Source organism: Phascolarctos cinereus, unplaced genomic scaffold (genome assembly GCF_003287225.1).
Source record: "Phascolarctos cinereus isolate Bilbo 61053 unplaced genomic scaffold, phaCin_HiC Scaffold_9;HRSCAF=440, whole genome shotgun sequence".
Taxonomy (NCBI): domain Eukaryota; kingdom Metazoa; phylum Chordata; class Mammalia; order Diprotodontia; family Phascolarctidae; genus Phascolarctos; species Phascolarctos cinereus.
This window is the reverse complement of record NW_027556402.1, coordinates 231,501,708-231,528,587: the sequence shown is the minus strand read 5'-3', so window position 1 is coordinate 231,528,587 and position 26,880 is coordinate 231,501,708. Positions and strand designations below refer to the sequence as shown.

At 43.8% G+C, this 26,880-nt stretch overlaps 2 protein-coding genes across 4 annotated transcripts in view; both read right to left on the bottom strand.

Annotated features, from left to right (window-relative positions):
* The window catches only part of NAT10 (N-acetyltransferase 10), a 29,546-nt gene extending 22,322 nt beyond the window's left edge, over positions 1 to 7,224 (bottom strand). Inside the window, exons 1-7 of one of the 2 annotated variants that reach the window (XM_020963887.2) lie at positions 7,116 to 7,224; positions 6,136 to 6,257; positions 4,867 to 4,958; positions 4,050 to 4,221; positions 3,360 to 3,482; positions 1,598 to 1,659; positions 10 to 124 (exon numbers count right to left, since the gene is read on the bottom strand). In XM_020963887.2, the coding sequence (XP_020819546.1) occupies positions 10 to 124; positions 1,598 to 1,659; positions 3,360 to 3,482; positions 4,050 to 4,221; positions 4,867 to 4,958; positions 6,136 to 6,243 (672 nt within the window). In that variant the 5' untranslated portion in view covers positions 6,244 to 6,257; positions 7,116 to 7,224. Of the gene's footprint in view, positions 1 to 9; positions 125 to 1,597; positions 1,660 to 3,359; positions 3,483 to 4,049; positions 4,245 to 4,866; positions 4,959 to 6,135; positions 6,258 to 7,115 lie in introns of those variants that run through there. The other variant, XM_078149009.1, reaches the window with a different exon arrangement.
* A 3,241-nt stretch (positions 7,225 to 10,465) lies between these two features.
* CAPRIN1 (cell cycle associated protein 1) overlaps positions 10,466 to 26,880 on the bottom strand; it is a 47,202-nt gene continuing 30,787 nt past the window's right edge. For both annotated transcript variants that reach the window (XM_020963837.2, XM_020963838.2), the window contains 8 exons: positions 25,167 to 25,228; positions 24,299 to 24,409; positions 23,933 to 24,082; positions 23,632 to 23,782; positions 19,865 to 20,059; positions 18,131 to 18,231; positions 17,485 to 17,548; positions 10,466 to 11,707 (listed from right to left, as the gene is read on the bottom strand). In XM_020963837.2, coding sequence (XP_020819496.1) covers positions 11,643 to 11,707; positions 17,485 to 17,548; positions 18,131 to 18,231; positions 19,865 to 20,059; positions 23,632 to 23,782; positions 23,933 to 24,082; positions 24,299 to 24,409; positions 25,167 to 25,228 — 899 coding nt within the window. In that variant the 3' untranslated portion in view covers positions 10,466 to 11,642. The remainder of the gene's footprint in view (positions 11,708 to 17,484; positions 17,549 to 18,130; positions 18,232 to 19,864; positions 20,060 to 23,631; positions 23,783 to 23,932; positions 24,083 to 24,298; positions 24,410 to 25,166; positions 25,229 to 26,880) is intronic.

The following is a 26,880-nucleotide window of genomic DNA, read 5'->3' as shown; positions in this document are numbered from 1 at the left end:
CCCGCTCACCTGGGTCTTCGGAGGCAGGGCCTGGATGTTGGCTATGTGGCTGGAGATGGGCAGGATGTTGAGCTGGTCATCGATGACGATGCAGTTCTTACAGGAGGCCAGGGAGAGGATGAACCTAGCCAGGAGAACAAGGAAGCGCCTCAATCACCCCAGGGCTGCCCCCTCCCAGGCACACGTACCTTTCCCGCAGCCTCCACATCCCTCCACACCCAGAGGAAGCCGGACCAAGTGGAATTCAAGTTCTGAGGTAACACTGGAGCCGGACTGGCCCCCATCCTGGCTCTCCCACTGACAAGACAACTTAATCCCCATCTGCCTGTTTCCTCATCTATTAAATGAGGACAACAGCAGCTAGCATTTCTAGAAGGCTCTAAGGTTTATAAAATGCTTTACCAACATTATCTCATTCAATCCCCACAACAATCCTGGGAGGTGAAGGCTGTTATCATCCCCACTTTACAGATGAGAAAATCAAGGCAGGCAGAAATGAAGTGACTTGGCCAGGGTCACAGAGCTACTAGACGTCTGAAAGGAGATTCGAACTTGGGTCTCCCTGACTTCCAGCACTCTATCCACGGTACCCTTTAGCTGCCAAAATAAGGGATACTTATCTGTCTACTACACAAGGTTATTCAGAGGATCAAATAAGACCCCTCGGGCATCCCAGGACCACTGAGAGCTGAGCTGCCCGGGGTACCAGGGGTCTGGGGACGTGCCCACAGTCATACAGGCTCTGTGTGTCAGGGGCGGGACTCAAACCCTGCCCTTCCTGCCTGCCTACGATGCCCCAACATCTCTGACTTCCACATTTTCATGTTCACACTTCGCCTCATCTCAGGTTCCCCACTGGCCTTGCCTGTTGAGAGCTTTTAGGACCACGGCTTGGCCATCCAGCATGAGCGTTGGCCATTTCACCTGCGTATCTAACAGGATTCCCATGGATGCCTTCACCCAAGCCACCGATAAAAGGGAGAGTTCAGTGGTGACCGAGTTATGCTATGTCACAGAACGTCACAAGACGGGAGTGCTGCAGCCAGAGATGACTTAAGTCAGGGTCACCAAGGCCCCGAGGGACATTCCCAGAACTGCCGTCTCCCTCGGCACACACAAGCTGTCTGTCCGTCCACCTGTCCTCCAAGCGCGAAATGCTCTCCCTCTCCGCGTTGGCCTCTCGGCATTCCCAGCTCCTTTCAAAGGCTCAGCTCCAACACCCCCTCCTAGAGCCTCATCTAAAGATCTCCCTTGTTAATTCATACTCAATAAGGAGGCATCATCACACAGTGGGGGAAAAAACAGATGAATCTGCCCTCAGGGGCTCTGGGTTTGAATCCTGACGTGCCATCCCCTACTTAAGTCAGAGCCAAGACAGGAGCCCAGGTCTCCCAATTCCCCAAGCCAGACCCCTTCCACTATATACACAGCCCCTCGTTAATCTGGTCAACACTGTTGTTATTTTTCTAAGGGTTCATTATCCTGCATGTCCACAGTTGCCTTTCCTCAAATCAGGTTAAAGCTTCTGGCTGGATTCAAGACCCCAAATACCCGTCGTCCCCATGAGTCTGCCAAGCAATGTGGCCCAAAGTCCCACCTCTCATTAAACCGTCCTACCACATCCTGATGTGCCTCCGTCCGGTAGCGGGAATGCACATCCTAGAAGGACAAGAGAGGTCTGTCAGCAGGTGAGGAGAAGCCTTCTAGGGCCATGTGGCTCTGACCTCTCCCCTCCCCCCCGTTCTCACTGACACCAGCCCTCATTGCCTCCAGCCTGGACCACGATGGGCAGCCCTCTCCTCCTCCATCCATCCTGTAGACTGATGCTCGACCTACACCCCTTGTGCAGAGCTGGACAGCAGCACCATGTCACCTTCTCCTCAAACACCATCTGTGGCTCCCTACTGAATTGAGACCACACTTTGCCCCCTGACATTAGAGGTCCTCCGCATCGTAGAATGACTATCTTTCCAGACTCATCTCCTATTATCCTTTCCCCATGCCTCCTCTCATCCCCCCAACACACCCTGGGCTTTTCCACCCCACGCATTTGCTATGCAAGGGCGTGTGCCCACAATGCCATCCCTCTCCAACTGGGGTCTCTTAACATTCCAGCTCCAATGCTAACTCCTCCACAATGGGCTCTGAAGCCCGGGAGGTCAGGAATGGCCTCCTTCCAAGCTCACACAGTTCTTTGTTGAGTAACCCCCAAATGAGCAGAGCTTGAAATAAATGATACGTATTCTTGTTATCTGTGTCTGCACCTTCTCTCCCCACTGGGCGTCTGAGCTAAACACTCCAGGCCTCACTGAGCTGTATGCCCAGAACGCTGGCTAAACTGAAGGGATGGAGGAATAGAAGATCCTGTCTCCTGAGCATCTACTCAATCAATAACCCCCCAGGCATTTCGGAAGGGCTTACTACTCCAGCCAGACACAGAGAGGTAGGCTTAAGGGACCTTAATCTTCGTGGGAGGACTTCTAGCAGCTGGGGGTGGGGGAGGAGACGGCCAAAGGCAGAGACAGAAGATGGAACACCACATAAGGGAATGTCAACAAGGCTGATTAAGCCGGGTAGAGGAGTGGATGAAGGAGAGTCACCTGTAAACACCGGGATGGGCAGGCTGAAGCCCGGGCTGGGAAGGAGTTTTTCTTTGATCCTCAAGTAATAGGGAGCCATGGAGGCTTGCTGAGCAGGGGAGGAATACAGGCATATCTGTGCTCTTAGAGTGGCCCTTGGAACGGACCAGAGAGGGAAGGGCCTGGAGGCTGTGAGACCTGGCAAGAGGAAAGGAGGGCCTCAGGACAGAGGGGACAAGACCTGGTAACAGACTGGCAGTGTGGGCAGAGGGACGGGGAGTGATCAGAAATGGACAAGGGCCTAGAAGGAGGGTGGCGCTCGACAGAAACAGGGCAAGCCTGGAAGAGGAGCCCTGGAGGGGAGATGTGGTAAGGACTCTTCTGAAGACGCGGAATGTGAGATGCCTCTGGAGCATCCACCTCAAAATACCTGACGTCTAGGAGGTGATGGAGGAATGAAGCTCAGGCACGGGGCCAGCTGTATGTGGGGAGGCCTGACTGCTGATGAGGTCACGGAGAGAGGAGAGAAGAGAGCCTGGGACAGGCCTGGGGACATCCCCAGTGACACGGATGATAAGCAGGCAAAGGAAATGGAGAAGAGGAGGAGAGTCAGGAGGGAGCAGGGCCAGAGCCTGAGTCTGGGCTGGGCCTCATTTCAAAGGTCTAGTCGTCAGGTCTGATCACGGTGCCAGTGCCTGAGCAGAGGGAGGGCCCCCCAGAGTGGCTCAGCACGGGGCTTCCCCACCCCCCATAAGGCCTGGGCCAACACCACAGGCTCACCATGGTCATGGTGTACAGCTGTTTGAGGGAATTCATAGTCCGCAGGAGGATCACAATGATCCCGCCCCCTTCCACCGTTTCCACCGTCCGTGCCAGTAGGTTTGGGGTTACGGCTTCAAAATCCTAAGAGAAGGATCAGACACACAAAGACTGCTCACCCAGAAGCCCAACAAGGCCCCAGGACAGCCCGAGGACGGAGCTCCCCTCTTCGACCACAGCTGGGACAACGGATCACCCACTCATCATGGGGCCTGGAGGGGTTCTGCCCACCGGCCACTGCATGAACACCACCAGCAGGCAGGCTTGGCGGTATCTGAGTGCCCAGGGAGGGAGCAGAACGCACACGCACTCAGCTTGAAGTAACTGAGTAGGGAGCGCCTTTCCCCACCAATAAACGTGTCAAAATGGTGGGGAGCAACCAACAGTCCCCCTTACACACATACATGCGCACACATACAAATGTTTCTGTTAAGAGAATGTACACATTACACACGTCACGACATGCACTTTGCAAGCAGAGCCTATAGAGCCCACGTTCTGGGGTGTGACTGCGTCTGCACAGGGGTGACAAAGATTCCCTCAGACGCTTCTGGGCTAAGATGCTGACTTGCCCGGGGTTCCACAGCTGATGAGTGTCTCTGCCTCCCAGCAGGCCCCATCTGGGTGGCCAGGCACAGGCCGGGCCGTTACCTGCAGGACGCACATGCCGAAGGTGTTCCCCAGGATCTTGTGTGTCTCGTTGTAGTAGCAGTAACGGATGTTGGTGGCCGCGACAAACAGCTCAAAGGGGTCGTCCTGCTTTAAGTTCAGCGTTCCGCTCTTTATCTTCTTCTGTAACTGCCTCATCCTCTTCTTGCGGTGACTGCAGAGAGAAGCCGCCAGCGTCTGTGGAGCGTGTGGAGGGCGTCACAGCCCCCGACCTCATTCTCTCGACGGCCCTGATCACCCCCATTTTACAGTAGAAACAAGTTGGAAGTAGGGTATGATCGCCCAGGTCACTACATACTAACCAGGATTTGAACTCAAACACTTGCCACGAGTGTAACTCTGGGCAGATCGCTTGCCTCAGTTTCCTCAACTGTAAAGTGGGGATATTAACAGTACCTACCTCTCAAGGGTCACAGTGAGGCTCCAATGAGGTATGTTATTTGTGAAGCACTTGGTAAACCTTAAATCACCTATAAGCCCTGCCACTGTTGTTCTTCTAATGGTTAGAAGGAGCGGAGAACCTGTGGCCTTCTAGGTCCCTGGGTGCAGCCTTTTGACCGGGTCCAAGTTTCACAGAACAAATCCTTTTATTAAGGGGATTTGTTCTGTCAAATTTGGATTTAGTCAAAGAGCCAGACTTGAGGACCTAGAGGGCTACATGTGGCCTCCAGGCTGCAGGTTCCCTATCCCTGTAATCTGAAGGTCAGACACCTGGAAAACTGGCACTGCACCAGACAATCCAGAAGGCCTACAACCCAATTACGAGGATTGGAGAAAAGAAGAAAGGGGTCAGGCTTACCTGCTGAAACCTAGTTCCTTTTTATAACACCATAACACAGACGGCCTGGCCCTCACAGCTGCTTTAGACAACATATGGTGGAGTATGACCACCTGCCAAAAGGAGGAGATGGCAGATCATTGGAATGAGAAACAATGAAAGGAGACCAGCTAAGTCACGGGGGGAGTAAAAACGACATCTCTGAAACCCCGAAGAAGCGACAGTCAATTGACCAATCAGCTGATAAACACTGACTATACTAAGCACTGTGCCACTTGGTGGAGATGCGAAAGTCCGGGCAATGCAGCAGGTGGGGGGACATTTGGAGGTGAAGATTTCAAGCATAAAGGTGTCTGAATTCACCCGTTCTGTCCCCGTGCCTGGAATGTTCCCCCTCCTCACCCTTTTCAGGACTCTGCCTCGTCATCACCTCCACGAAGCCTTGCCTGAGTCTGCTCCCCCTCCCTGAATTATTCGGTATTCACATCTCCCCAACAAGGTATCCCAGAGAGCAGAGACTGTTACCCTTTTTGCCTCTGTGTTCCTGGTGCCTGGCACATAATGGGCCCTCACCAAAGGGCTGAGTGATGGATCAGATTCCATGACTTCATGCCCTATTCAGAGGAAGGCTTCCACCAACCCACTGTGATTCAGTCATCAGCCTGAATGGACTCAAAAGTTGACGAAGCAGCTGCCACCAACCTCCTGAGCCAAAACCATCCTCGGCCTATTTGTCCTACGGTTCTACCTTCCACATGAAGCTCACAAAGCCTAATGTTCGCTTGGTATTAGGATTAGGTAAATCCTTGTTATGTACGTCCAAGGCTAATGTGGGACACAGGAATCAAGCCTTCCTCTCTTCCAGCCTCAGTTTCCTCATCTACACGATGAGGGCATTGTGATAAATGATCTCTAAGGTCCCATCTGGCTCTCAATCCTGTAAGCCTTAGAGAACCAGTGGGAACTGAGGCTTAGAAACGGAAAAGTGTTCCTCTACAGCAACCCAGCCTTTCAGCTGCAGAAAAAGGACTAGAGCCTAGCCCCTCGCCCCCAAATCAGATTCTACCCAGACTCAAAGACCATTCATTTCCTTGAGGCAGAAAGCACGTCTGGCATCCAGAAATCTCCCATCACACGGGAAGGAAGAAGGGTTTGTCTAAGATTCTGCAGGATGAGGTGGCAGACTTCCTGACAGTCCCTGACACCGTCCCTCCTCTCTGCCAGAGACCTTAGACAGTTCTCAGGACATGATGCCTCGGATGGAACAGACCAAGGCGCCCAGGCTCTTACCTGATCCTTCCCACGGTCCCCCACGAGGACAAACAGAGACCTCTGCCGCTCTGCCACCCCATTCTCGATGAGGACACGGATGCGGTTGTCCACCTTCTTCCTCTGCATGGTGAAGGAGAGCCCTGAAGAGAAAACAGGCACAACGGGGACACCGAGTCAGCCTCTAACAAAACAGGAGGACTTCCCTAGGACCTCTCTCCTTCCTCCCCTGGGGTCTGGCATTTTAACATTGAATCCAGGTGTGCAGAGGATCACTTCACCTCCAGCTTAATAAGCTGGGCGGCTCATTCGGAAGGCCTGCCCAAGCTCCCCCCAGAACAGACCCCAAGGGCCCCGGGTTCTTGGTGATCTGCCTCCCGTGTAAGTGTCTGGGTGAAACTCAAGAGAAATGATAAGAGATGAGGGCAAAGCCGCCAAAGAAATGTCTCTACGTGCGCTTTCCCCACTTTACGGGGGGGGAAACTGCGCCAGGGAGCGGGGCTGGCAAGTGCTGGGAGGCACAAACAGAGGCATCAGCCACAGGCGCGTCACCCACGCGCGTTGGCCTCCACGGGCTCCCCTGCCCAGTCCACGTCATTGCTGGGGGAGATCAGGGCGGGGCCAATCCCTCCAGGAGGGGCTCGTGAAGCGCCCCCTCTCCCAACTTCTGGGACCCCCACGGGGGCAGAGACAGAGTGGCCCGGGGGTTACCGGAGGTCAGACGCCTCGGCTCCCCTCCCCATCCCTAACAGAAGCAAGAAGGCGGAGTCCGACTCCATTACTTTACAGGCGAGTAAACTGAGGCATGGGGGAAGGACATGGCTTTGAAGCTGAGAGTTCCGGGAGCGCGCTTCCCAGGCTCGGCCCTCCCTGGTCATCCCACGGACAGTGCGCTCCGGGTTAGGGACGGGTCTTGCCCCGACACGCTCCGGCGCCCCCGCCCCTCCCCGAGGAAGCACCCAGCGGCCCGCCCGACCCCACGCCGTCCCAGACCCCGTTACCTCTAGAGCGAGTACAGCGTGGCCCACGGAGCGCCGCTTGGGGCGGACGAGCCGGAAGCACGTGGAGCGAACCGCACGTGCGCAGGCGTCACCAGAAGGAAGGCCCCCGAGTCCTCACAGAGGCGGCGCGGAGGAGGCCTAGAGCGGCAGCGCGCAGACCACGCCCCCTCCTAGGGCCTCGCGAGCAGGCGTGCGCAGGCATCCCCGAGGCGAGGCTCGCGGGCCGACGGGGACCTAGCAGGATCACGTCGCTTGCCAGTGACGTCACGCACTCAATAGAGGCGGGGCACGGCGAGAATTGCTCCACACTGAGGCTGCGCAGAGCCCTGGCGCGGGGGAAAGCTTTCTCTTTCCGGGGTCCGAACTTTCACTTACCTCCCCATCCCCCACCCCCCGCTTCCCCTTCTCTGTGGCACAGAGCACGAATCGCTCAGCCTCGCGCTCGAAGGACTTGTATTTCCAACCATCCTTCCCAGTACTCCTCTCTGCCCTGCTTTATTTCAAACAGGGACGGTTGACTTTCTCCTTCCCACCCGCGCCGGCAGCCGTGCATCCCCTCGTGGCCTCTACCCCACAAGCCTGGGTGGGTTTTTAACGCGGGGCCTCTTGTAGCGGCGTGGCGTCTCTGCGGAGATAGATCGGGCTGTGAAGCGCCTCCGTGACAGCCGAGGGTCGGGGGTCCCCGTGCACTTGGCCCGTCCCTGCGGATTCGGACCCCGGCACGCTGCTGCTGGTGCGGCTGGCCGACCCCCTGGAGTCCCTTTCGTGGCGTCTGACCCCTGGTGCAGCAGTAAGCTGCCCAGGCGCAGGGCCGAGCTTGTATTTCTGCGTTGTCCCAATCAGACGCAGTCCCGATGCTTGGCTGGGGAGGAGTGGGGACACTGAGTACTTCCCACGCGGGAGTTTTTAGGAGCGTGCCATATAAGTTTCTTCCTTCCCCTCCCCACCCCCATTAGTCCGCATCTTGGATTGACGGCGAGTCCAGAATTAAAGTTAACCAGTTAATTCAAAAGTGAGGTGGGTGCCAACAGCCACATTCCTCTAACACTGGAACCCAAATGGCCCCACCTCAATTCCTTCATTGACATACCGAGTCTATTCAGGCCGAACCGCAAGTTCCCTAGTAACACTACGCGCTTGAATGCCACCGCTACACATTGGTTGGCTTGAAATAGCAACCCAAAGCCGAGGGGCGGGTGCTCTTAGAACAAGGGTGTTTACTGCTCCTTACTCATCCCAGTAGCTTCCCTTCTTACAAAGTCTCAAGCTGCTGGAGAACATCCATCTGTCCTTCCCTCAGAGCCTTGTGTACGAAGGACGTCCATCAGAGGTTCCCCCAAATATTACCTTCTGCATTTTCTCAGCAGGTTTTCAGATAACTTCTGTCAATGAGCTCCCGAAAGATTCAACTTCAAAATACTCGTTACCTAATTATAATGTCTCTTAGCAACACTGTTGCATGCACCACGGGGACATAAACAAGCTTCGGAAGCTAATGATTACTACTAAACTGTTTTCAAGACATTTAACCACGAGTTCCAACAGTTGGAAAGGTTCTCCATATTCCTTTGAGGAAAAAAATCAGGATCCCAGGAAAACACCCAGTCCTGACCAAGGCATGTCAACTACTACCTCAAGCTAAGTAAACCCAATGCTCCTCGATGCAGTTAGAGGACTTGATGCTGCACATCTACAACCTATACCAAGTCCTAATTCAATAGGAAATCACTGACTTGTGATACACGTTCTCCAGCTATAAAAATTAAGCTGCCTAAGATGTCTTTTCCGCTGCTGGTTGTGAATAGGTTACAGCTGAAGAGGTCAGACCCAAGTGGGTGCATACTGACTTGAGTAAAAAACTTGACAAATTTGTCAGGGCAATGTAACCACAATATGTAAAAATTGAAACCAATTCCCACTAACTGGACAATTTTTCCAATTGCAAATATGCAAACTACCTCAAGACCAGTCTTCTTAAAGTTGTTGGGGTTCAGAGGCCCTTACAACCAAAATGGGCCTAACAAAGCATGTTCTTTCGTAGGCCTTTCCAGTTTGATAGAATTTGCCAGACCTCGTAATTGGTATAGCCTTCAAGAACACAGGGTGTCCTTGCCATGCCACCATGAGGCATCGACAGAACAGCATGCTTCATAAAAAACAGCGTTGCTGTAAATTGACCCCTTGATGAATGAGCCTTAAAAATCTTTACTAATGATAGGAATTGGTACATGAATGAAAAAAAAGCGGTCTCTAGGTGCAAAACCTAAACAGAAAAGCTTTACACCTGCTGATGTCTGACAGACATCAGAGTCCTATCAAACTGATCAACTCGGGTTCTGGACCCCTGGGGGAAGATGGAAAGCACTATTTCATCATGTTAAGTGCCCTGAATCTTATTCAAAAACAAACCCTGTGAAGGCATGTTCTACACAGGCAGCAGTTGTTTTCCAAAAGAATGTTAGGTACCGTGTTATTTATGGATTGCCAAATAAAATCCACTATTTATCAGCACTTATATATGGTTGTGGTACATCCTTGCCAGATATGATTTAATTAGGGGGAAAACTGGCCAAGAAGCCTTTCTTTTGCTTATGAAAGCAAACTGATAACCCTTCCAATAAGATGTACCACAACCAAAAATGAGAAAAGACAGGAACTTATTTTATTTTAAAATAAACATTGAAGACACCCCCCCACCCCCTTCAACCCCAAGCCCCTTTACAAAACTTCTGAATGTGGAATGTTCTCAAGAGTCCTTCAATAGCCTATCATTTTAGTAGATTACAAGGTCAGCAAAAGTCCAGTTTTCTAACAATGAGTGTTTTAAGAATGGTTTCAAAAATTAAAGCAACTGAAAACCTACTTATCAAATTACTAAGCTGAAGGCTGAAAATAAAATCCAGTTTCTGGACTACAAGTATCATTAACTTAGCAGCCTTTGCTTAACACATGGGATTAATTGAACATGAAGCCAAAGTGGGATGCAACAGCAAGCAGCAGAGAAGTCCACGGGCACGTCGAAGTACAGCTAGCACTCCAACTGCGCACACAAGATCCACCAACATGGCATGAGAAAGGCTAAGTCACTACAGAACGAGGCCCCTCCAGGAACCCTGGGGGAGTCCTCATGTAACGGAAGAACTCTTGTGGGAAAGACCAATGCCTCGAGGAAGAAAGAACTGAACTCCATTCATGTGGATTATTCAAGAGAAAGTGGTAAATGCAGGTACACACCAAAAGCTGTAGGAAAACCTCCATGGAACAGAAGATAACTGAAATTTCAAAGAGACAATGAACAACTATATGATCTCAGCCACATATGTGAGCTGCTCGACACCGGTGTTCCAGGATACAATTTTTATAAACACATTTTATTTGTTTTAATTATACCATTAGAACTGAAACTGCTGGCTGTCATTTCCCTTAAAAGGGGAAATCGATCCAAACACATACTGGTGCTTTTCAAAAGATAGCAATTAAAAGGGCGGCAGCGGCAGGCATTTGATATCTTTTTTCTTTTAAAAACCTTCAGGCTGCAGAAAGAGACATGTGACCAAAAGTGTTATGATTATCCACTAGAGATTTCCATCAGTACCTGTACCAATTCTTTAGATGACAATACAGCAAGGTCAAGTATTAGTGACAGACAATGTGCATGTCATAAGGAATGATAAATATATAGTACCAATCCTTACAAAAGTCATTGCTGTCAAAGAAACTGTTAAATGTGTTCCAAAAGGTATCTAAATACTTCACATTAAATACAGAAGCGGCCATCCAGATTACATCCCATATTTGTTGCAGATTTTTTTTAAAGTGCCAATCAAAGCCTAATTTTGCATTTTGGCTTTGTCTTGTACAATATCAGCTGTTACAAAGCAATTTATGTGTATATATTTTAAACCACAGTAGTTTGGCCTGGTGATGAATAGTGCTGTATCAAAGGTAGTCAGCTTTATTTGTGTAATTAGGGACCCATGCATCTTTTAGTATGCATCTAAACGTTCACTGCTCCAATTTAAACAAGAAACGGCTGTGAAATGCAGTCTCTTTGCCAAACCACACTCCACTCTTTCCATCTTCCTTTCATGGGAAATATTTTAGTTTTTGTCAATTACCATCAAAACAACAACTCTAGGGTTGATTTGCCGATTTTATCCAATGTCAAAAATGAGTCAATCTTGCTTTTTTCCAAGCCACTTCAATCAAATAACCATGGAGATCTGATCACCCCAAAAGTGTATGTGTTTTGCTTTGATCCTAAAGCAAGGGTGAGGAATCTGAGTATCATGTTGCAAGGCTCAAGATGACGCTTAGGACAGAACATGCAGAGTAAAGATCGTTTCCTTCCATATCCAGGTAACATAAAGCTGACAACTCTAGTCCTGTCTTTATGGGGTGAAAACTTTCCTTTACCAATGAGTTTCCTGAAAGGGAGAACAAATAGATAATAACTCTTCTGGTAACATGTTATGGGACACTGGCCAGTGTGTTTTTGGCGTTTTAAACATAATCCTGTGAACCAGTTTAATTCACTTGCTGAGTGTTCATTGGCGGCATCCCTCGGTTGGGTCTTGGGGGTCCTCCTCGACCTGTAAAACAAAACAAAATAGGTTTTTAGGTCTCTCTCATACACTTTTATTTCAATTTCTTTTTCAGGACAAAATTCCAAAAGACAAACACAGGCATGAACTGGCAGGCCTAGGGCTAGAAGCCCAATCCTCAAACCCTTCTCCATGTACTGAAGATTCCTTTTTTATAGATTGTCCTGTACATGTTTACTCAAAGCTCTTCAGCTCAACTGATCATGATACGGAGTTCATTCCAACAAAAAATAAAAACAAAGCAAATAAATACTTTCCAAATATTAACACCAAAAGGAAAAGATAGTATCTTTTAAGAAGAAAATACACAGCATGCACTTACAGTAGGATTGTGTTGCTGCGGAAAAAGGCTGAAAACCTAGGTTCTCTGCTATTACAATCAGGACCTGGATGTTAAATTCTGAGTTCCCTTTAATTTGTTTAGCTAACTAGCTCCTAGTTATTAAACACCCCAAGGCAGGGAAAAAGAAAAGAATCCATTTGCAAGTATAAAAACCCTGTGGTATACTCACCCATACAGTATGGCTACTGAGGTAATTCTCAACTCATCTCTTCTTTCCAAAAGGTGTTTTATGATGGAACTGAACATTTTCAGCAATGACTACACTATTCTTCCGAACATACCTGGCACACCTCAGTCAAACTGGACTATAATCACCTTTTCTGCCTCGAGGCTCTCGCTCTCTCATTCTGGAGTTCTCCAGATTAGTCCCTCAAAAAACAAATGCAAACAGTTCTGTTGTCTGAAGCCTTCCAGGACCACTAGAGTCCCTACCACCAAGGTGGAAAGTGATCCTGGGACAGAGCCCTCTCATCACCTATGCATTTGTAAACTCCCTTTAAGAAGGTCTATCAGAGAGAAGGGCAGGCTTTTAAAACAGAAACCCAAAGTTCAAATCCTGACTTTGTCACTTAATAGTAAAGAATGAGGGGCAGCTAGGTGGCACAATGGATAGAGCACCAGACCTGAAGTCAGGAGGACCCGAGTTCAAATCCAGCCTCAGACCAAATACCTGACACTTACTAGCTGTGTGACCCTGGGCAAGTCACTTAACCCCAACTGCCTTAAGAAAAAAAAAGGTAAAGGCTGATATTTACACGAGACTTGTTAAGGTTTGCCCAGTGCTTTGCAGACCTCTCATTTTAAGGTCATAATAATGCCAAAACATATGGTAGGCATTCCTTTCATTTTAAAGTTAAGAAAACTCAGGCTCTGTGACATTGAATGACCAGCCCCCAACCATGAAGTAACTAACTAGAGAGTGATAGGACCCAGGGTTCCACACCAGGTCCTCCTCATTATAAGACCAGCTCTCTAGCCACTCCACATGACCACTGCACTTCTCAATAGCAGTGTTACTGTGGACAAGACCCCAGGGTCTCTAAAAAGAAAAAGAAAAAATGACCCTGCATTGCCTACCCCTCACAGGAAGGTTATAAAGATAATTATTTGTTAGCCTTAAACCACTATGAGCTTGCTGGAACCATTTTTGTAACCAGTAGATGATATGCAATGGATACTTGTTTAACAAAGATGACTACTATCCTCCATCAGCCATCTCTCTAACAAAAGAAAGGAATCTCGAGTATCAAAGTTAAACCTTTGTACTTACAGATAAGACACTGAGGAGCGCTGGGGTTAAATGGCCCACCCGACGTCACACAAGTGGCAAGTATCACAGGTGGGATTTGAACCTGTTCTGACCCAAAACCAGTGCTTACCGCTGTACCACACTGCTTCATCTCTCTCCCCCAAAATTGAGAAAGGCATTTTAGGGTCTTCAAAAAGGAGTAGAACTATTAGTAAAAATAGATAATCTACAAAATAAGGAACAGAATTCTCCTGGCTTTCAAAAATGGAACTAAAATTCTCTATGTATCACCCCCCCAAAAAAAACCTTTCTAAAATGGCATGTTTTGTATGAGAATCTATCCCTAAAGAGTCAGGGGTGTAATTATGCTTAATATTTCTACTACAAGTAGCCATCAAAATCGAGTTCCTTTAAAAAAAAAAGCTACCCTAAATGATTCTCAGAATTTTTATAGAACTAATGTATGAATAAAAGGGTGGTTCTGTTCACAAATATATAATTCCACATAACAGTGAACTTGACAGGAAAAATTAGTTAGGTTTATATGATCATATACTGTAAGTACAAAAAATGCTGTTGCAAACAAAAATCCATTCTTCGATGGAGCTAAAGTTTAATAAGTCTACCAAACCAGAGTTCCTAATTTAGGAATGCCTTTAGGGAACAAAGCTCCACATGATACTAATAGCATTTCTACTATATTAAAAAGTCAAACCATAGATCTGCATTTCCCCACAAGGAGCCCAAGTCCCCCGGCTCTTCACTCCCTCCACCTGTGTCTGGCTGAAGGCCTACTGTCCTGGAGCAGCTAATCCCTGCCAGGAATTTAAGACTGCCCTGACAATTCAAGCCTTCGTACATGCTGCAACGGCCCTTCTTGCTGAGGGCTGTCAGAGGAGCAGCATTACAAGTGAAAACAGGATGGCCAGTAAAAAATGCCACATGCTGAAAAAAACCCAGCTACATCAATAATGCTCTCCTATACAGAATAGGTATATGTACAATGCCCTAGAAGAGGTTGTGATTAGGTTGTGATAAACTCTGCCCTAATCAGGCCATATCTGGAATACTCCAGTGACAGCCATAAACAAACTGAACTCGTCCAGAGGAGAGCAATAAAGATGGTGAAAGGTCTGGAGAATGCACCATACAAAGACTGAAGGAGCTCAGCCTGAAAGGGGGAAATATGACAGCAGTTAGTCTGGCAGGGTGGTAACATGGAACAGATTTGTTCAGTGTGGTCCTCAAGGGCAGACAGAGGCCCAATGGAGAGAAGATTCTAAAAGGCAGATTCTGTGTCAGTGAGGAAAAAGAAAAACTTCCTAACAGTGACAGGTATCCAAAGGTGACAAGTGCTTGAGTCCTGACTTGTTAAGAGATGATGGAAGAGAGATATTGCTTATTTCAAGGCAATTGGCTGGACTGGCCTCTAAAATCTCTTCCCGGGCTTAGAAACTTTGACAAGTCTCTCTGTGGTTCATTCCATCCCCAATCTGGTCTATTTATTGTGTCAGATGCTCCAGGCTTTCTCCATGAATTAAAGTGGGAGTGAAAAACGCAGAGAACCCAAGAACCACGGTCCCCAAGGGAGAAAGCAGCATTTCACAGAGCTTTTTCCATGAGTCCCTCATCAGTCCAGGTGTTCAAGCACTTGGCATTGGCAACTATTTTTTTTAATTCTTAAAAACACTCACTTTTAGAAAAATGAATCTTTGAGCAATGTACCAAAACTTTATTTAAAAAAGAAAAAAGCAGGAAGTACCTTCAACATACTAACAGAAGAACTGGCAAACAGTCAAAACAGAGCACAATCCAAGTACCAAACTGGCAAGCAGGGTACAAAGGTCAAGTGGGATTGGGTAGACAAAAAGAGGCCCCTCAACCATCTGCTTCTGACTCACAGGGAAAGGGAGTCTTGAAGAACAAGAGCCTCCAAATACCCTCAAAGTACCAAAATGATTAAGATCCTCCAGCACACACTTTGCTAGGGACTAGGGGAAACCTAAGTTTAGATAATACATAGTGCCTGCCCCTGAGGAGCTTACAAGACAAACATTTATACCATACAGTATTACAGGCAAAGCACTCCATCTTGTCCAGAGTAGAAAGGGTAAAACAAAAGGCTGTGGGAGGGTCTTAAGGAAGGTCATTTTGGGAGAGAGGAGAGGGAAAGCTTAATGGAAGTGGCACTTGAGTTAAATGTCTCAGCAGGAAGGACACATTTGTTTTGTTTTGTTTTGTTTTCACCTTTATTAAAATACTATAAATGATATTACTTCACATTACTTTTGACTGCACGTGCTCAGAGCTTTAGCGATATTGAGACTGGTCCAGAAACACCTAACTATAAGTAAGAAACAGTTTCCATGAGAAACTATGTTCCCAAGTTCCAAACCATCAAGTTATAAAGGAACTTTTGGCAACAGCTCGGTAAGTTAATGGCTCACTATATTTTCCAAAGGATCTAAAGAGCTGGCAACATGCCTCAGTAGAGAAGATGTCTCAACAGAAGCTCAAAGACCAAGAACAGCAACACATAAAAGTCACACATAAAAAAATTATTAAATCATCATGTAGATGTTCCTATATAAGTTTTTAAAATTCCTTACACACACACAAGCTTTACAAACCAACAAAAATAATTTTTCAACATGAAAACATATCACGAGTGAAAAGAAAAACCAACTGGAGGGAAGGGAGACTGTTCAAGATTTGGATCCTTAAGTCCCAGAATTTCCAAGACGGAGGTTGGGCTCACTAATGGGCATAAACCAAAGGAGAAACACAAAGTCCTTACAGTCACTTCCCTCACATGTGGTCATCCAGCCGAAGCCTGAACAGCGTGTGTGAAGAGGAATCTATCTACCACTTTTTCCCTCGGAAGGGGGCACCATTCTTCTGTATTATTATTCTGTTTTAGACAGTCCTCACCTTTCAACATCTTAGTTCCTGCAGGGTATATTGTCAAGCAGCAAGGAAATTTGGGCCAGGAGGGGATGAAGACGATAGTAATACGCCCTCACCAACTCAGATCCAATATGATGCCCTACTTCTTGTCCAAGTAGGTCAAGTTAAATCTCTTTATTATGAATAAGATATCCCTCCTTTCCAAATACTTAGCAAGAATCCATCAATAAACACTTATTAAGTGCCTACTACGTGCTATACTACACTGCTAAATGCTGGGTATACCAAGAAAGGCGAAAGACAAGTCTCTGGCCTCAAAGAGACTGCCCTTGGGGCCAAACAATACCGGTTTCTTCAACCTCTCTTTAGGATCCCATTATCCTGGGAGCCTTCACCCAGGATCCCACACGTGCAGTTTGTCAGAAAAACTGAGTTATAAGGTATCAAGAACCCATCCAGAACTATAATCTTCCTTAAAGACTTCCAGAGAGAGGGAGCTCACTACTTCTCTAAGTAATACATATATTTTTTTCCCTTTTCTGGAATCAGGCCTAAATAAACCTCCCCAAATTTCATCCATTGTTCCTGCTTCCAAAGTCAGCCTGTAGCTATTAATAGGTCTGTTGCTAAAAAGTCTGCACATCAAAATCATTTTTAAAATAAAGCAAACCCTGTGCCTATTATAATGCACTCCTGTAGCTCACCATTTAAAGAGATCCTCTGGTGAATCCTTTTATAAAATGTCATATCCTACTAGAAATTAAGTTTATCTAGCCTACTCCAAAGCCTCATTTTAAGCATCAGTAAAATTAGAACAATATTCCTTCTTTCCTTACCTAACACGGGTTTTTTAAAAGAAACAGAGCAAATGAAAACATTTATGTGAAAATACTTTAGAAATTATATAATGCTAAATTGATTGGATAAATTAACATGCAAATAATCGTGCTATTTGCTTAAATGGCACCCACTCCATCAGAGCCAAACAATTTACTCCCTAGCAACTAATCTACAGGACTGAAATCTATTGCACTGACTATGGGACTCTCTTAGGCATCAGTTACCTTATCTTCAAAATGACTAGGTTGGTTTAAATCTTGAAAGTCACTTGTAATTCAAAGTACTAAAGCTGTGACCCTTTTTAAAATAACATAATCCTATCTCTGGTCAGGGTAGATTTTATTCTGAAAACAAAATTAACTTCAGATGAGGAGCAGACAAGGCATTCTAGTAGAAAACTGTCACATGTCCACTCTTCCACGTTACCTCTAGGAGCTCCCCGAGGTCCACTCTGCCCAGATCCTCTCTTGAAGTTTTGTTGATATCCATCCTAAATGACCAAAAAAAACCCCATAAAAATAAGACACCTACTGATACAACACAATCAAAATGTCAGGCAAAAAATCAAACACATAAATACAAGTCACTCCCCTAAAATTACCTTCGAAGTTTAAGAAGAAAGCAAACACTGTGTTTTCAAGATTCATTCCCCTTAACCGTTTTAAATTCTGTTCACCACCAAAAAAGAGCTGAAAATGGTCTTTTAACAAAGGTTTTATACTAAGAGAAAGAACATATTCAAAAACATTATCTTGAAGGCTACTTCCTACTTTAATCTTATGATCTTTTAAAAATTCACTGAAGAGACCAGGTATATTAAATAGATTCAGGAACTGGTTCTTCAAATCTAGCTTCAGCAATTACTGGTGTAATGTTACACAAAAACAGTGTGTTAAAATAAACTCTCTTGCCTGCAATTGTTTTCTTTGCATTCAAAAAAATATGTACAATTTGTCTCTATAAATAGCAAAAACAGAAAATATTTAGCTTTGTATTCTTCCCTATGTAATTATCTATCTTGTCATTATTGTAATTAACTTAGGTTTTAGAATAGTAAAACATATTTACTCACCCGCTGGTAACTGGAGTAGTCTCGGGGAGCACTGAACTGGGATTGCGTGTAACCACTATTTGGAGTGTTAGAAAACGAAGGACGGTAGCCATCATATCCTCCTAAAAAAGATGAAAGAAAGATATTTATGCTCACAAGAGATTTTAAATATTTGTCCAAATACTTAGATCAGAAAATGAGGAATAGAGACAGGGTGTGAATAAGTTAAGAATTGTTGATAAGACAATCTCCTCCATCTCTTTACCAGAAAAAGCTGTATTTTTCAATTTCCTAATATTCCTGGCCTTTTGTTTCTGTGTGTGTCAGTACAATTTACTGTTGTTTTGAATTATTTAGTTTTCTAATATCTTCCAAACAGCAATCGCTCATTCATTAAGTGGCTGTACTATGTGCAAACATTGTGATACTCTCTGGAGGGAGGCAGAATGATAATAATAAGAACAGATTACTCCTCTAACAGAACTTACAAGTCTAGAAAGATAGGATAAATACATAATGCTATAAAGTAATGATGCAACTGCTATACTGCAAAATAAATACAGGCAAGTAGTCAAGGTCAGAGGAGGGATCTTTTCATAGAAGAGACTGCACTTAAGGTGGGACATGAAGTAGAGGTAAGATGTGGCAATCAGCATAGTGCCTGGCAGGTAGTAAGTGCTTAATAAATGCTTGTTGATCAATTTTAAAAGAAAAGTTTGGGAGTGAGAATTAGGGTTAGACACAGCAAAGGAAGGGCAAAGTCTAAGAAAAAAAGACAGCAGAGTCCAGGTATAAGAAATGGCATGAACAAATTATGGAAGTAGGAAATTGATGATCTATTTGAGAGGGGAAAGCTGTCCAAGTTAAACAGTATAAGTTAGTACTGTGGTGCCAAAATTTGAAAGGTTTGGAATGCTTTAGCAATCTTATGTTCAAGGTCTATGCGCCAGATACTGGAATAGGTGATAACAAATAAAACAGACAAACATCAAACAATTATTGTCCTCAAGAAGCATACATTCCATCAAAGAAGATGACACATACAAAGTGATTTTAGTAGGAGGCCCAAGGCAAGGCCTTATAGAGGAGGCAGAGCCTGGGCTAAGGTTTGAAGGAAATAAGGATTCTAAAAAGCAGAGGTGAAAAGAGGAGCACATTTTATTCAGATGGCACAACACAGGCACAGGTAGAGAAACTGAAGGATCCTGTCTAAAGAGTCTGGAAAATATAGGTTGCAAGTAGACTGTGAAAGGCTTTAAATACCAACAAAAGAATTTGTGTTCAATGCTAAAGCTACCAGGGAGCAACATGCCAGGCATGTGCTTTAACACTTTGGCATCTACGAACCAGAGAATATTGGAGGTGAGGAGACCAATTAGGTTACTGCAATGGCCAAGTGAAGAAATGATGCTGCTCTGTCAGGTATTGAGATTTTCACTTAATTTATTAGGCAATAAAGAGCCACTGAAAAATAAGTGATAAAATCAGATCAGTGCATAAAGATGGAGTGCAAGCACCTTAAGGGAAGGGACTATTTCCTAGTGACTACCGTAGTGCTATGTGTAGATGTTTTATAAATTCTTATTTATTTGATTGAGTGAACTACCTTCTAAAACCAATGAAAGCTCTTGGAAACACAACTTAATACTGAAGGGAAAAGGTTTAAAAAAATCAAGTAGTATAAGAATCTAAAGCAAAAACTTACTAAAGTGAAGTATAGGAAATAACAAATGTTCATTGGAACTTGTTCTTTACCTCTAAATCCATTGGCAGGGCCCCTATATCCATTCATTAAGCCTCTAGTGCCACGAGACCCTCCACGTGACACTCCTCGGCTGTTGTAATAGGGCTGACTACTACGTGGAAATCCAGTGTTCTGCTGTGGAGGCTGCTGGTGGTTACCTGCCACCTGGTGTGACTGGTCCTGGGAACCATGGTAGGTACCAACCACTGAAATACAACACACACGCACACAAAAGCCCATACGTAATATATAGTATATCCATTTACATATGTACATACAAATATAAGGGCATGGTTAAATATAAAAGCTGTATTTAGTTGGAATGCTAAATCCTATAAAAATATTTTGCACATCATTATGAAAGACATATTAGGAATTGACAAGAATCTGGTCCAATACAGACCACCACAAAGAAATTTATGTTATGGCTTCCTTCACCTAGGATCATCTAACCCACATTTTAACACTTCCATTAGGATGAGCCCACCTTATACCACAAGGCTGTCACACAGAAATTTTTTCCTCAGAACAAGTCAAAATACAAATTCCACATGGTTTCTACTCACTGGCTAGGTCTGTCCCTCTGCAGTGGCAGAACTAAATATAATCACTAATGATTTTGAATACAATGATTACTATTTAAGCCTCTAAGCTAAACCACCCTAAGTTCCTTGAACTGTTCTTCAAGACATGGTTTCGACATTGTGCTTGGTACATACATAGTCTGACAATATCTTTTTCAAGGTGTTCCATGAGAAGCTAGATATGATCAAACCAGTAGGTCTATTAAGCACAATATAAAATGCAAATAACTACATCATTACTGACCTTGTTCTGGACCAAGAGTTCTTAATTTTTTTCCTTCTTTTTTTGTCACAGACCCCATAGACACCCTCTTCCTTAGTAGTCTGGTGATGCCTATGGACCCCTTCTCAAAATAAACGTTTTTAAATGCATAAAATAAAATACTGCAAGGGAAACCAATGATATTGAAATAAAATGATTTTTCATTTCCAGCAGGACAGACATGAGGATAGAACCTAGTGGAACAAGATTATATTTTTCTTAAAATACCCATTTCTACACTTTTCTCTAATTAGGTAAGTTAACTCACAACTTTCATAAACAGAATACACCCATATAAAATATATATGTACACCCCCCCATATAATACATAGTTTAATACTCACTTCATGATTTCAAAGACCAGACACAAATGTCTATAAAATACTATACCAAGGAGATTTAAAGATAGTAAAAATAGCCCAGTGACATGGCTCACATCTTAGCATTGCTCATTAATAAAACCTAGTACCTCTTCATACTTGTTTCTAAGGGCAAGGATTTATTTCATTTCTTTATATTGCTCCTTAGTACTTTGCACAGTGCCTTATGGAACAGGAAAGAACATTCACTAAACACAAAATAAATCTATATGTATAAGAGGCCCTTGGAGTTATAACAGGTAAACTTAATCACATTATCCAGAATCCTTTGGATACTTGAAATGCCCATAAGTCAAGACCTATATCTCTTATTTTCAGTTCCAAAGGGCCTGTGTTACCCACTCTAGTAGTCATCTCTCTTCCCGCACCCCACCCATCCTAAGAAAACTAGGCCTGAGTCTTTTGAGCTGGTGTTGAACAATTCTGTTGCCAGTCCTAAACTTGATGATCAAAAGGTGGGTAGAAGGAGCAGACTTACATTTCAAATGGCCACTGGAGGGCTTTGGGAGTAGGGGTGGCAGATGAGGAGTTACCAAAAGCTTATTACTCCCAGCAATCAAGCCCAAGGCTGCCAGGAAATCTCTATAATTATTCAGTCTGCCAAGAAACATTTCTGGATGGCCACAAGTGCTGCCCAAGCCTATGCTAAATGCTGATACACTAACAGCTACAATGACAAAAAAACTAATGCCACAGGCAGGGATTTCTTTTTCAATGGCTTTTTTTAGCAGGTATATCACTTGGAGCTTCTTTTCTGACAGGTCACAAACTGCATGGGAATGAATTAACCCCTCACTGCTGCTATTCACTCCATCCCAGAAATATTCCATCTTGATTCCCTTTTTTTGATAAACTTCAATATGGTATATAAACACCCAATAAACTCCACACAGGACCTTTTCTACATTATAACTATGAATCAAAATTTCATTTCTGATGACCTCTCTGAAGCCAACCACTTCAAAAAATTATTTGCCAGACTTGGATAATAAAAAAGATCATACATCTATTTAAAGGCATACAGAACTTGACTGTAATCACACCTTCAGGACAGAATTTTACTGCCTTGGGCAAAAAATTCTTACTGTTCTAACGCTCAAGAGAGTAACTGGAAGATAAGGAATCTTTTAAAAATAAATTTTGGAGTTCAAAACACAAGTCGGAGCCTTTAAACAGATACCATTTTAGAGATGAATTCATAAAACAAATAAATCCAACAGATCACTACCATTTTAATTTTGGCTCAAAGTCATTTTAACTCTGAACTCTGCAAATGAACAGTAACAGTTACATTCATGACTTTATCATGCCTTTCTTGTTTAGTATGACTACCCTGAGTACATAATAGTAAGATGTAATGTGGGAAATACTCAGTTCAGAACTTCTAAAATAGGATAAATCCAACCAAAAGAGTCTCAGGATTCATAAAGTATAAGGGCTAGGAAAGGGCTGTAGAGATGATCTCCTTGAATAATTCTCTTATTTTACATACTGGGGATTTGCATGAACACAAGAGGTAAACTTACTGGCCTAGAGACATTCAGAGTTAGTTAGTAACAGAACCTTTCCTTGCCCTGTGTTCTTTCCATTACAGCATGAGTATAATACTATACTGTTAGATTGATCATGGCCAGCAGACACCACCTGGAAACAGACCACCATAAAAAAGACCCGAGTTTAGGAGTTTAGAAGAATGGTTACAACCAAATAGACTGATGTGACTATCTCACAGTATTTTATACCACCTACAAAATTTTGTATCCAAAATGGCCAGCCTGTTGGACAGCATGTTTTATTTATGTGAAGATCCAGCCAAAGTAGAAAGCCTAAGAAAAGACTTGTGAATCTACAGGAATAACAGAATCAAGTCATAAAAATCACAGAATGCTTGAAATAGTCCTTAAAATTCTGTCGCTGGACATAGCCCAGTTTTGGAAGATCAATCTCACAGAAAGCTTTCAGTTTGTTTAGGCATTTGATCATTGCCACATGAACACAGGCTCCAACCTCAGCATAGTTAGAGCAACTAGGAAGTAAACCTAAGAATTGTTTTAGAGACTATTCTAGGATTTAACATTTATAATCCATTTATCATCTCTACCCCAAACCTCTGCTCCATAAATAATTTAGATCACTGCTTTAATATGGCCAAGTTTAAGAGCCAGGATTAAGTTAACTGATCTAGCTCTAAACACATTTAGGTAATATGGCAGATACATCTAGGGCCAGATCAACTAAGAGTCAAGCAAAATGTCAGTATGTTTCCCATGATTTTCATAGCCACACCCTTGCAGGATATTATTTCATTTAAATAAGTGAACACTACGGATTTCAGTACCTGACTTTTTAATTCTCAATATTTTCAGATATAAAATAGTTGCTCAATGTATCATAAGCAAAAGATAACTGATTTCTATAGCTAGTGCAGTACCTAGTCATAAACATTCTTTATGAACCATGAGTACTTCACTTTGTCCATAAACAATCTTGATATTACCAAGAAACTACCTAGGAAACAAGTTATTTTTAATTGAAATATGACGTTTACCTACCAGCCTGAAGCTGCTCTTGCTGAAGTTCTGTTTGCTCTACTTGGTGAGGCTGATTGGAAAAGCTCTGGTTGTAACTAGCCTGGTACTGATTCTGTTGCTTTAAAGTTTCTGGCTCATTAACAGGAGGAACAGGAGCATTCATATTGAATACCTGGAAGAACATAAGAAAGTCATTAATACACTATCTGACTGCCGATTTCCCAAATCCCAAACCTGATTTTTAAACTAAATGTAAAACAAGTTTTAAAAATATATAAATACTATAAAACTGTGAGTATTCAAACTACGCTCCCTTGCCTACCGTTTGCATGGACTGGAATGGAGCTGCATTGACATTGATGCCGCTGCTGTGTAAAGGTTTGCTTGATCCAGCTGGGAATACCTGGGGCTGAGAAGCAGCAGGAAGGGGTGAGGATGTCGGGGCCTGGTCTGCAGTCAGTGATATCGCAGCCTAAAAAAAGTACACAAATACTTGTCAGCAGAGGGCTGCGATCAAGTGACTTGTACATGACAACGGGTTACTTCTTTACATGTACCTTTTATACAGTATGACTAATCCAGAAGAAAACAACTTATTTGTTCAAATGTGTTTTTTCCACCATAAGCAGTTATGTCCTTTGTCTAATGATCTTTACGTACACGTTCGTTCTGCAACCATCAATCCTACCTGAATCTGGTCAATGGGTTCCTTCTGAGGTCGCTGCTCTCCAGCATGAGAAGGCTGGTACATGGGCTGGGATGCTGTGTATCCCTCACTAGTTGAAGAAACCAAAGGTACCTAGAAGAAAAAGCGTAGCAATTTCATTCGAGGCCACTTAGATCTGTCAAATAGAGTAGGAAAAAAAAATCATTTCCCTCCACTGGGAAGACTTAAAGAACCATCTCTTTATCAAGGTGCAGAAAAATCTTTTTTGGCAAATGAGCACAAGACACCTAAGAAGAGGCACTGCCCCTGTGCCCGCAGCTGAAGCTTGCCTCTCATCAGAGTGGGACATCTTCAAGAGCTTTCCATCTGTATCCCTAGGGCTGTGCACACAGTAAATGCTTAATAAGTGCCTTATTCAACCAAAAATAAAGAACTGATCATAGCTCAATTAAAAATTGATCAAAAGATATGAACTAAAAGTTGAGAAAATGCACCTCCTCTCTTTCTAAGAAGCAGAATATAGGTATAGAATATTGCATCTTAAAAAAAAAAAGAAAAGAAAAGAAAATGAGAGCAACACTGTGTTTATGTTAAGCAATAATTTTACAGTTAATTGGAAGATACAGACTTGGAGCACAAATTTACCCAAACGTGAGTTAAACCAACTAAAGAACTTCTGTGTGTACACACACACACACACACACACACACACACACACACACACACACACACACACACACACACACAGAGACACATACCCCCCCCCAAATGAGGGGGCTAGACTAGGTAAGAGGGCCTGGCCTCCAAGGTCTCTACTAGCTCTAAATCTATGACCCTCTAGGATCACCTAAAATGGGGGGAAAAGATCAAGATAGACAATTACCCTCACCTGTGTAGCTTCTGGCTGTACAGGAACTGGATTAGGCTGAGCGAGTCTAGATTCAGTGTGAACTGCAATTTGACAAAGAACTGATAATTGATATGTTGTCATTTCTAAACAATTCCAAATAGCTAACATTTCAACCATTTCATATAAGGCTAGTCCCTTTTTATAACCATTATGGTAGTAATATAATAGAAATAGCACGGCTAAGATCAAATAACGCCATTTTAAACAAATTTCAAATGATCTTATTGGGAGAACAATAAATTTTGGTAATCTACTTAAAAAAACGTTAATGGGATACTGAAAGAAATCACAAATATTGATCCTAAAAAGTGAAGTAAAAACTTAATACCAAAAAACATGTGTTTCTGTGACTATGCACACAAAAACCAGAGATTTTTTTGGGATATCATTGCTAAAGATCACATACAGTTTTTTGGAACTGGAACTGAAATAGGTTAGGTTTATATTTTTGTGGTTTTTTGTTGCTGATGGTTACTAAGTTTAGAATAAAAAATTCCATTAAGAAGGAGAGAAGAATGTACCCAAGTGCCCCTTCTAACTATGGTTTGAACCAAAGGCTGAAGAGTCTACAATCATTTCCCTCACAATATCTTGTGAATTGTCTAAAAAAATTTTTGTCCCACATGGATGGGTGTGTGTGTGTGTGTGTGTGTATGTATGTATGTATGTACGCATCTATGTATGTATACATACACACCTGTATATATAAACACCAACTTCACCATATGCGTAAACTGAACATATATAACTATAGCTAATCAATTCAAAAGATCTTCATTCCCTCCAATAGAAGCAAAAATCTTTGACAATGCATATCAGATACACTTTTGTGGAGTATTCTCTTTGGCTCTGATGTTAGACAGTATGATAGGTAGGAAAAGCCTTGGCCCTTTGACGGAATCCAAACTTCACAGAACACATCCTTTTCTGTTTTGTAAAGTTGGGATTCAAAGGGCTGCGCTTGAGGACCTAAAGAGCCACATGTGGCCTGGAAGCCAAAGGTCCCCACCCCTGACCTAGAAGGTACCTTCCAACCACACACATTGATGGTCCTTTGAGTAGCTCAAAATACATCACTGCTGACGGTAGTAATTTAAAAAAACTTAATTACAAAGTCACATAGAAATGCTTTTTCAGTAGATTTCTGAGGACGAAAAACATTGCCTTGGATACTTTCTAACAGATTCAATCCTAAGTCCTCTAAAGCTGGGGCATATGGATAAAAGAACTACAAAATGTTGACTTTATGTGGGTTTTTACTTTCTTTAGTTTCAAATTATCTAATGTGTCTGGCTGTTTATTATGTAGTAAGCTTGTGAAGCACCAAACCATTTATTAAACAAATGTAAGAGTATGCAAAATTATCTGTAATTCGTCACAGCTCTTTCAAATATATTTTATATGCAGTTCTACAAGCTTCTAACACTCCCTCCTCTCCCCAATAATTCTAAGGACATCAAAGTACCCAAAAGAAGTCTAAAGAGGGATTCACTTTATTCAGCAGCTCCCATCCATGTTGCTGCAGGACATTCTGAACTCACACTGCTGGTTCTTGGTTCCTCCTTCAAATTTTCCTTCTTCCATATTGTTTCAGGTTCATATTTCTCCAGATTGCTTAATTTGTTTTAGAGTCAACAGTTCTCGGTATGTGTGTGTATTGGGGTGAAGGGTAGGGAGGTAGGAGACCCCAGAC